We start from the raw sequence: 10,895 nt of genomic DNA on the forward strand, positions 1-10,895 counted from the left end.
GGATAGCATGTGGAGCTTCGCTAGCAACCTGGCATTTCATCTCCGACAAAGTTATCCCGAGAGAAGTAAAGCAAGTGTGTAAGTTCATCTCTGAATGCTTGTAAAGCATTCCTGCATTAAGCTTAACAACTGATATATGGAGCGACTGCCTCTTCTTGCTGCTACTTCAATCATGAAACTGCTTAATGATCAGCTGATCGGCTTGTCTGTCGCGAGTCTGTCTCTCTTGTTTGTTTTTGGCCCACTTTGCATCAGAAATTAGGAAACCAGCGGCTGAACAACAGCAGAACGTTTAAGCTTGCTAAGCTGTTGTTAGAATTTATTTAATATTACTTTCTACACCAGGATCTTTTTTTACGCAGCTGACGGCTGTAACTGTGCAGGGGCGGATCTAGCAAAGTTTAGCCAGGGGGGCCGATAGGGTATTAACAGGGAAAAGGGGGCACAAAGACATACTTTTCTTTCTTATTCTCATTTAAAATGTCTGGCTGTTATTAAATAATTATCTGAATCTTACACCCAAAGTTTTAATCTGATGTAAAATGTATAGAAGTTAATTACTGTATATAGTAACTGTTAAGTCTAATATATATACCCTAGTAAGCTATAGTACATTTTCCTTTGGGAAGTGTTAGATTATAATATTATTTTATGCCATGTTATACCCCTAACTAAAGATTGTGAATTATTATGTAGTTCTCCTGAATTAGAAGAAGCTGATAACTATGGCATTCGTTAAACTGATTTGCATTACATTAGACTGCTGATTTATTGTGGATGAATGATATTGTTTTATGATGTTATAAGAAATACTGTTTGCAGAAAGTCATCGCCTTATTTGTCTGATTAGAAGAGAACAGAATATGCTGGAGTTTTCTGCCCCAACTCAGCAGGAGCAGATAAACGGGGAGCCAAGGTCGTAGCTTAGGCGCCGTGTGAGAGAAAAGCATGTGAATGTTTAGGCTTTTATGATAAGGTGGGAGAACCAGAGGCTATAAGTGTTTGAGCAGTGCTCCACCATTTTGAGATCTGAGGCTGTCTGCATACATTGTCCATCTCCCACGCGTGTGACTATTAAAATCATCGTTTGACTCAACCCGGCCGGACCAGTGTTGTTATTGTGGTTTTTCTCTTGTCTCCATCCCCAATATTTTGAACCTTAACAGAAGGTACCATCTGTGCAGTCTGCAATTTTGTTGAAGAAAGATGTTGAATCTATTTAATATTTCTTGAAAAATAATTGATTTCTGTGCATTTTTTTCCACACTGCATCAAATTAAGGTTGATTACGTCGATTAAGCATCATGAGGTGGAGGGTGGGTGGTTCCCTATTTTTTATTTATTTATTTTTGTTGTTGCTGGGAGTTGGAACCCTGTTAGTTAGGTTGCTTAATATTTACGCTAAGTACTCTTTAAAATACCAGAATAGGGTATAAGCCGTCTCCACAGGCGTTTTAAGAGAATATGGCAGCACATCCAACCGGCCTCACAACCGCAGACCTCATGTAACCACACCAGCCCAGGACCTCCACATCCAGCAGGTCCTCACAATTCATACCAGGGAGTAAGATAACATCCTGCATTCTTTTAAGTGCTGGAATACCATTAAGTACTTTGCCTGCATTAACCCCACCCCTCCTGAGCCACTCTCCAGTCCCCTGTGCAACTGCAGCCAGTTCAATAAACATTTGAAAACTGCCATCAGTGTATCATCTCTGTCCATGGAGACTGGCCTCTGTGTAAATTATGAAGAAACCTCTGATGAAACAGTCAGTAATAGGAAACTGTGGAGATTTACTAACAGACTGTAAAGAACATTCATGTTTGCACACTATGTCAGTTAAAGTTCACTCATACGTTTCCTCCGCTTCCTAACGTCAGTGACTCAGTTTATACATAGTTTATGGCTGCTCTATTAGTTAACAGCAATCACCAACAATAGCTTTCCATTAGTTTAGCTACATTGTAATGAAAAAAGGAAAAACATTCCATAAAAAGACAAACATTAGTATGTTTTTTGTTTGTTTGTTTCTGCATTTATTTTTTAATTTTTTTGACAGAAGTTTCTGTCAGTGTTAAATGGTTATATTTCAGTGTGTTTAAAAACATTTAAAACACATAAGAAATTCCTTATGTTAAAGTAAAAGTCTTACTGAAGGTTTATACTAAAGGTTTCACAGATTTATTTTTTTTAATTTTTTTTTATTATGGGTGGATGGAGGTTTTTTTTAATTATCTGTAGCTACTATACATGCAGCTATTAAAATGTGCCATTTGGTTATAGAGTTGTTGGAACTCATGCAGGATAGTAAACATTTACATAAATATTCAATAACGTGTGGTAGCTATTTCCTAAAATAATTTAGCAAATCAGTGTATTATTTATTAATTGATTTGCTCAAATGCAAAAAAAAAAAAAAGATTATGGATTATTAAACAGATGGTGTTTAAAAATTGGTTGTTGGTGTTGTTTACCTTGAAAAATATGTGCCTTAAATAGTTTTTTTAAAAAAAAAAGAGGTTGTAGTGTAATGGAAGCGAACTATTTAACTCATTCAGTCATAGCACCAAACAGTTATGGTTCCCAAACCTGTTAGTTAAAGGAATAGTCTAGCTTCATTTGTTTTTGTATCAATTCAGTAGCAAAGCTTGTCAGACCACATTCTTAAAAATCCCACACTCTATTATTAGACTTAAAGGCTTAATAAGGGTGTTAGTAATACTATTATTTTTGTTCTTTCCACACCCACAGAAAACCAGTATGGAATCATCAGACCTGTCACGGCCCAGCAGACCAGCCTGAAGATTACTCAGCTTTCAACAAGGCTTTGCTGTTGTTTTGCTTTCTCTCTCTCTCTCTCGCCTGGGGGAACTCTTTATGGGTTCCTGCCTCCTGCGTCTCATTATCCTGCCACTACTTATGTGGAAGAAGCGAGGCTACTCATCGCTGGATTGTTGTGTGAATCGTGTCAGTGTAGCCCCGGCTCTGAGATTGTTCATAGCTCTTGTGGGGTTTTTCCTTCGTTCTAATCTGCATTCTCTTTGCACGTAGACTCCCTGGTCCTGTTTCTGTTTACTTGTGGGGATTTTTTTGTGACGAGTGGAGAGTGACTGGCGGAGTGCAGTGTGTGGCAGAAGAGGAGTGAGAGTGATTTTCCCCGTTTCCTTCCCTTGGATTCCTTGGAACTAATTTTTTTAGTTCCAAGTACCCAAATCATATTTCATTTATTTAAGGTGTTCAAAAAATTAAATATCTTGTTATTTTGCTGTAAATTAAAAATGGTAAATAAATGGTAAATGGCCTGTATTTGTATAGCGCTTTACTAGTCCCTAAAGACCCCAAAGCGCTTTACACATCCAGTCATCCACCCATTCACACACTTAATATAAATCATCAGAAGTGTAAAAAAAATGCCATGAGTGGTTTTACATCTTAGATCACAAAATACAGCTGCAGCTAGATCATAATATAACAGTGTTTATATCCACTGGGACTTTGTAGAGCTGAGTTTCTACATCTGATGACGTAGAAACTTTTGTCGCTGGACTGTGAAGAAATGTGTAGCTTATTTGAGAGTTTAGAAATGTGTTAGGTAGGATGTAGAATTATTGTAGAGACACTGGCACTGCCCTGGATGCAATAAAGGCCTGAGTGTGTCATGAATTTAGGAGTAGATTTTTAGGAGATCCTCTCCCACTTGAACTGCGAAAGTAAGACAAAGAGAAGTTAATGCTGAGTGGAAATTCCCCAGGGGAGACCTGGATGGGGGTCTCAGTGTTTGTAATATATTAACTCTGTTTTCTCTGTTGTTTAGAGGAATTTGGTGTAGCTTGGGTGAGGAGATTACTTTTATGACCGGCAGGAAGTCACGTACACAGAGACACACACACACAGTGCTTAACAAACAAAGGAGTGCAAGATTTGCAGAGGGACACCGGCCTTGCACATCTCCCCTTCTAGAAGATGCATGCTTAAATGAAGATGAATTAAGATGAATAAAGGTTTTTGTGAAAATGACTGAGTTCCGGTGACGTCTCTGGATGCCCGAGGAATAAAAGAACCGGGGTGAAACTGATTTCGTAACAACTGTAGATGGCAACAGAGTTGCTATCAGGTCACAGTAGGGGCTGATCCTTTTCTCCACTTTCTGTGTTTGTACTTTGTCTATCTCTCTGCTGAAGAAACTCCTGAGCCTTTCACAAGTCTTCCTCATCACTGCTCACAGCTTTAGGACCTCTTTCATATAAAACTTTGATCTTTACCCGGATTTAGGATTTAGAACTTTAAAATCTTTAGAAAAAAACATTTCAAGTCTGGACAGTTGAAGTCTGATTCGTCCTTCTTTGAGGGCGTCTTTGTCACTCTGGACTCGTCCTGAAAACTTTTCATCCTGAGACTCTGACACCTCAACACCTTCATGAACATGATACAGGACTGAGAGTTTATCCTCAGTTATCAGGTTACAGATGATGAAGATGTAGGTCCAGGATCTGTCAGGTTTGGTGGTGAACGTCCACTCCAGTGTGATGTTGTGGTTCTCCTCTGCCTGATAGCAGGTCTGTGTCACATTGATGACAAATGATCCTGTTGAGGAGACAGAGAGGGAAAGAGAGGAGCAGACACACTGAGAACTGGAACAAATCTGTTGTTGAGCTTTATTTGGAGTTCATAAAGTGAAGCTGTAAACTAACCAGAGACACATGAGGTGAGGATGATGAGCAGCAGGATCCTGCAGATCATCTTCTCCCTGTGAGAGGAGACAGAGGTGAAGAGTCATCAACACATGAGGTCAAAGGTCAGTCAGTACAGCTAGAAGAAGGAAAATCTACAGGTCTGTGTCACATTGACTACAAATGATCCTGTGGGCTGAGCAGTTGATGAAAAATGACACACAGGACACACTAAATTCTCTGAAAGTCTGAATTTAAACAGATATATGATTTAGTAGAAAGAAATTGTATCGAGTACATTGTGATTCATAAAGTTTTAAAGAGGAAAACATCTGAATTTAAAAGGGTTTATGTTAAATCGTCTTCTGACAATATGTTAAACTGTCCAAAAACTGTCCAAATATGAATTGAAGGTTAATCATTTTTGACTGAATCTTCAAATGTGATGGAAGTTCTATGTTAAGAGAAATGATGTGACTAAAATGAAATAACCTTAGGTTTAGTTTAAAGTGGGTGAAAGGTCAGACATGGAGAGAACAATATTGTGTGGCTAGATATCGGTGGATTATATGTGAACACAGCGATTGATTGTTTTAGGTGAAGAGGAGGAGTAGGCCATTAACAGAGAATAAATTGGAGTGCCTGGAGACATACTTGGTCAGTTCCTGGGAGTCCTGTGATATGAGTGTTCAAAAGACTGGATATCAGAAGTTCACTGCTGGAAATCCCAGTAGTGACACCAAAGGGATCAAACCAATTGGCATTGTGGACTTGGATTTGCCTCTTTCTCTGCTCATCTTCACCTTTGCCATGTTGGATTATAATTCTGAGAAGAATTTGCACTTCATTCGTTTTAGTTTTATCTTTAACTTTAGCTTTTAACAATTTACTTGCAGACACAAAGCAACAGCTAAAGATAAAATACCTGCTGTTGCTATCTCATTTTTTTTTTATCCCATTACGTTCTGCAGAGCTGCAGGAAAACCCAAAGGCGTAAATGGTGAACTAATGATGGGCAAAGCAAGGTTTCATAAAACACTGAAACATTCAAAGCATTTGTATCAAGACTTTGAAACAATCTGAAACCCTTGCCACAGTGACACCTGCTGACCATTTTGGCTATGACTGCATCTTGATGATGCTGTTCTGTGAAGCAGTGACATAGACAAGCGTATGGGTCTGTTTTCGCAACTTCAGATTTTTAGGTGTTCGTGTCATCAGGTTTGTTCTACACACTGTTAATCAAAGCTCGAAGCTGGCATAGCATTAGGTTTTATTTTGATTTTATTTAAAATATATCTGTTTAAAGAACTAAATTCCTTCTTCATGAAAAGGTAACATTTATCACATTTTCAAGAACTAACTCTGACCAATTGTAACAGTCCACTATATCCAGGCAAACCAGTGCATTTATCTCTGTTTTCTCGGTGCATCTCATCTATATGACAGCAATCATTCAAAATAGGTATATATATGTATATATATATATATATATATATATATATATATATATATATATATATATATATATATATATATATATATATATATATTATTCATAAAGCTATAAAACATCTGATTACTTGATTGCACTTTTGATTTCAGTGTTTAAGGCCTTAGATAATCCATATTGGTCTTTACAATCCAAAGGAACAATAATAATGAGAGATGGAGTATTGTTTTCTTTTACACATGCGCATGTCATAAATAGAGGTAATAGGATCAAAAAGATTAATTTGGTTTTTACAAATATCTCTAGTCGTGGAAGTTTTAAAATAAACTGTTAACACTTAATGAGCGTCTTTTGATTTGGTTTAATCACATGAGAGAGCGCTCTGGTCAAACACCAAAGTGATCTCTAACGATGGCTGCCTCATATCTTATATACACTCACAGAAACACAGAAACAAATAAAATTCTGCAGCACATCATGTAGTTCTATACCTCGAAGTTCAATTCATCCTTGAAACCTTTCCTTCAAAGTGAGAGAGACCCCTTTGTTTTTCACTTAGCCATCACCTAGAGATTTACCTCTCAGATCCTCCCTCCTTTGCCTCCCTGAAAAAGGAAGGAGTCTCACCATCTGTTTAACGTCTCTGACAGCCAGAAATATCAAATATGAAAGGGTTTATAATCATTAAGCCATTAGTACCAGAACAGGACATCAGTCCACTTGTTCTTATTGTTTAATTATGAAGAATTATCATATAAAAATAAAAAACTAAAGTTGTGTCTTAATTGATGCTATTTGAACACATATCTTGTCATTCAATATCTATATTTCAATAAAAACATTCGAAAATCAAACTTTCCCTCATTCACAGTACAGCTACACAGTACACACTGCAAATTTTGGTATTGAGCCAATTCCAAGTAAATACAGATATCAGTACCAATAATTTGAAGTTATTCAAGCAGCTATTTGGGGGAGAGTAGTGTGCCATGACTTGGAAGATGAATTCTCAATTTGCAAATTCTGGACACATTTTAATCGCCACTATATCACTGTGATTGTTACTTTCCACATTAATCAGTTAACACAACAAAACACACCTTTCAGCTTTTCATGTGTTTTGAAACTGGGGTTTTGGAGACCTGAAATGTAAAATTTTCAGTCTCTAAAACACAGAAAAATGTTCGGACGTTTTTCATAGTGCATGTTTTAGGTTTATTTTTCCAAAGAAATAATTAACGATCGATCCAATAGTGTAGATAACCTGCTGTCAGTTTGGTATTTTGTCCTAATCCGCTTGCTGTACCTCCGTGTAGGTCTGTATATGTTTTGAGTGGTGTATGTGCATTCGGTTATTGAATCCAAGCATGTAAGTTCTGTGCTGCTCTGCTGGTTAATAAAACCACGTTAACTGAATCTACTGCTTCATCATTATCATACTGGTGTACATAGAACAAATAGCATTACTAGTAGGTTTGGATCAATCTGCCCACTTCTACTGGCAGCCACCTGGCTTCTCCTTGTCTCCTCTACACCCAACAAAGAGGCAGCTAGTTGTTTGTACTTCTGAGCATTTATGTGAGAATCATGAGCTGCAGTCTTTTTGAAAAGTGTGAGCTATTTTTAATTAAGATGTATTTGTGTTGCGCTAAGACATTTTTATACATAGTTGTTGTAAATGTTCCTTGTAAATTATATTGAGCACTGCAGCAGTTCAGTAGGAGTGAGAAGCCCTCTTTGTTGAAACCCTTTATCTCATGTTTTTTTGGTAGAAGTTTAGCTTAGAAAATTGTCTTTTGTTTGCTTTTACTTTCTGATAGGGAAGAATAGTCTTTGGGTCTGCTTTAAATGAGTCTTTTTTAGTTTCCTTTCTAAGTATATTTTGCTGCATGTGCATGTGCTCTGGGAGGGAGGGTGTAAGCTGCTGATGTGGAAAGAACTTGATTAGGAACCACCATGTTTTTATATAAAACTGAGCTCAGGAAGCACATGTATTGTTTACTGACAGATGGCTGACTTTTGTTGAATTCCGGTGTTGCTGCCTAAAGACACCTTCAAAAAAACATGTGTGCCTAGTCTTTGCTGTCTTCGGCCTTTGCCACTTAGCTTGTACAGTTAATCGCAAATGCTCAAGTAATACCAAAACATATGTATGTCACCCTGGGCCCTAACTGAAACAGAAGGTGGTGTAGTCCTTTTCAAAGACTCCCCTTAATCTGTAACTATCCAAAATACCTCATCATTTTTGACTACCCAACTGTATTTATTTCATTTTTTATGTTATTTTCTGTGTTTATAATCATTTCTTGACCTAAGAAATTGTGAGTTAAAACTGGATTATTGTCATCCTGATCTACTCTGATCAGTCAAGCCCATATATATTTAAATACTGACACAAGGTTTGTTTTTTTCCATGTTTATTGAAAGATATTACAATTATAGTTAAATAATGGCCTTTAATTTGAGGGTATCCACATTCGAATTGGATGAAGGGTTTAGTAGTTTCAGCTCCTTAACATGTGCCACACTTTTTTTTTTTTACGAGGGACCTAAAGTAATTGGACATTGATTAAAAGGGTATTTCATGGGCAGGTGTGTGCAGTTCCTTCCTTATGTCATTATCAATTAAGCAAATAAAATGGCTGGAGTTGACCTGAGGTGTGGTGGTTGCATTTGGAAGTTTGCTGTGAACAGACAATTTGGAGTTCTCCATGCAGGTGAAACAAGATCTCCTTAAGCTGTGAAAACAGAAAAAAAAAACCCACCCGAGAAATTTCTGCAAGATCAGGAGCGGTAAAATCTAAGTACTGGAAGTACTGGAAGCTCAATTGCTAACAGGTGTGGACTTCCTGTAGGAATGCACCGACTCTGCCCAGAAGTGGACCCACTGGCTCTATGGAAAAAACTCTGCACTCACCCTAACAATGACAGTTTCTTGGATCTAAATAATTATTAATAATTTTACACTTTTAGAAAATCTGGTACAGATTTTCTAAAAGTTAGGAAACTCTGCTTAGTTTGAAAACTCTGCTTACATCAAGGTCACGTCTTTTTTGTTGAAAATAATGTTTGACTCTGTTTTGAATAAATATTACCCAATATTTAAACCCAAACAATTTTCCCTAAACATATCATATTTGATTGAAAGTGAAAATGAAAGGGTAATAGTCAGAAAGAGAAGAATGTTGGAACTCACAGGAAAGATAAGAAGCTGATCACATCTTGACAGGCTGACTTCTCTATGAAGTCTTCATCCTCCCTGTGAGTTTTCTTTATTTTATCAATATTCATTTATTTATTAATTTCTTACACAGCATATTGTCATGTAGTGTAGGTCGGTTAGTGTAATAATCAGGATCATGAACAGGATCAGATGTTGTAATGAGTAAATGAAGTCAGACTGTAGATTTTTCTTCTTCTAGCTGTACTGACTGACCTTTGACCTCATGTGTTGATGACTCTTCGCCTCTGTCTCCTCTCACAGGGAGAAGATGATCTGCAGGATCCTGCTGCTCATCATCCTCACCTCATGTGTCTCTGGTTAGTTTACAGCTTCACTTTATGAACTCCAAATAAAGCTCAACAACAGATTTGTTCCAGTTCTCAGTGTGTCTGCTCCTCTCTTTCCCTCTCTGTCTCCTCAACAGGATCATTTGTAGTCAATGTGACACAGACCTGCTATCAGGCAGAGGAGAACCACAACATCACACTGGAGTGGACGTTCACCACCAAACCTGACAGATCCACCAAAACTCTCAACATCCTCTGTGAACTCTTCATCAGTGATAAAGTCTCAGTCCTGTATCATGTTCATGAAGGTGTTGAGGTGTCAGAGTCTCAGGATGCAAAGTTTTCAGGACGAGTCCAGAGTGACAAAGACGCCCTCAGAGAAGGACGAATCAGACTTCAACTGTCCAGACTCAGGACTGATGACTCGGGTCTGTACCTGTGTGAGGTCAACACTGATTATGGCTTCGGTGTTGGAAGATGTCGACTCAACGTAACTGGTAAGTTTATCATGATTAATATTAATATTATTATTACCATTATTTATTTACTAATTTATTTCTATATCACTGAGAGACTTGAATGAGTCTCTCAGTGAAACTCAACATCACTGGTGAGATGATTCAGGAGAGCAATTTAAACATGTCTAGTTTGGCACTTCTTTGGACGAATAAGATCCTTCTTAGAGATGTGAGTTATTTAATGTGGTATTAGTGTAATATTTATTTATAAGTGACTCAGATGTTTGTGTCTCTACAGCAGTGAGGGATTTTCCTGAATCTGCGAGAAAACCTAAGGCATCAAACACAGAGAGTCGAGGTGGGATCGGCCTCTACTGTGGACTGACAGCAGCTCTGCTGCTCTGCTGCTTTTCATTTATTTACTGTCTAAATAACAGGATTTCTACACAGAGTCGAGGGTTGGATGTCGGAAAACTTTGAGCTTATCAGATGAATAAGTGGAAACAGTTTGATCAACAATGTAAATGAAACTGTTAGAGGATTTGGTGGAAAGAGAATAATGAGCCACAATATAGAGCTGATCCACAAAACAGTGTAGGAAACTCCTCTTCATGTTTATATTCTTCATTACTTCAACAGTAAACTTTTATCACACTGTCACTTATGGGAAAGGTAAGTGTTCTGCTTATTTGTTTTATTATCTCTTAAAAACTGTCAGACTGCAGTTGTGAGTTCAGGATGTTTAGGATTCATTTTTTTTTAACTTTTGCACACTGAACTTTAATGTTTTTAATTATCATCCT

At 37.5% G+C, this 10,895-nt stretch overlaps 1 protein-coding gene across 1 annotated transcript; it reads left to right on the top strand.

The window, feature by feature from the left end:
- The first annotated feature begins 9,365 nt into the window (after nucleotides 1-9,365).
- LOC147335019 (uncharacterized) lies at nucleotides 9,366-10,572 on the top strand. Its single transcript, XM_086286989.1, has 4 exons — nucleotides 9,366-9,385; nucleotides 9,609-9,664; nucleotides 9,772-10,131; nucleotides 10,391-10,572. The coding sequence occupies exons 1-4, from the start codon at nucleotides 9,366-9,368 to the stop codon at nucleotides 10,570-10,572; spliced, it is 618 nt and encodes a 205-aa protein (XP_086143115.1).
- Nucleotides 10,573-10,895: the final 323 nt, after the last annotated feature.

Source organism: Aulonocara sp. 'chitande type north' Nkhata Bay, linkage group LG3 (genome assembly GCF_057382095.1).
Source record: "Aulonocara sp. 'chitande type north' Nkhata Bay isolate Kocher_YH1m ecotype deep benthic linkage group LG3, A_spYH_male_GT1.1, whole genome shotgun sequence".
Lineage (NCBI taxonomy): Eukaryota > Metazoa > Chordata > Actinopteri > Cichliformes > Cichlidae > Aulonocara > Aulonocara sp. 'chitande type north' Nkhata Bay.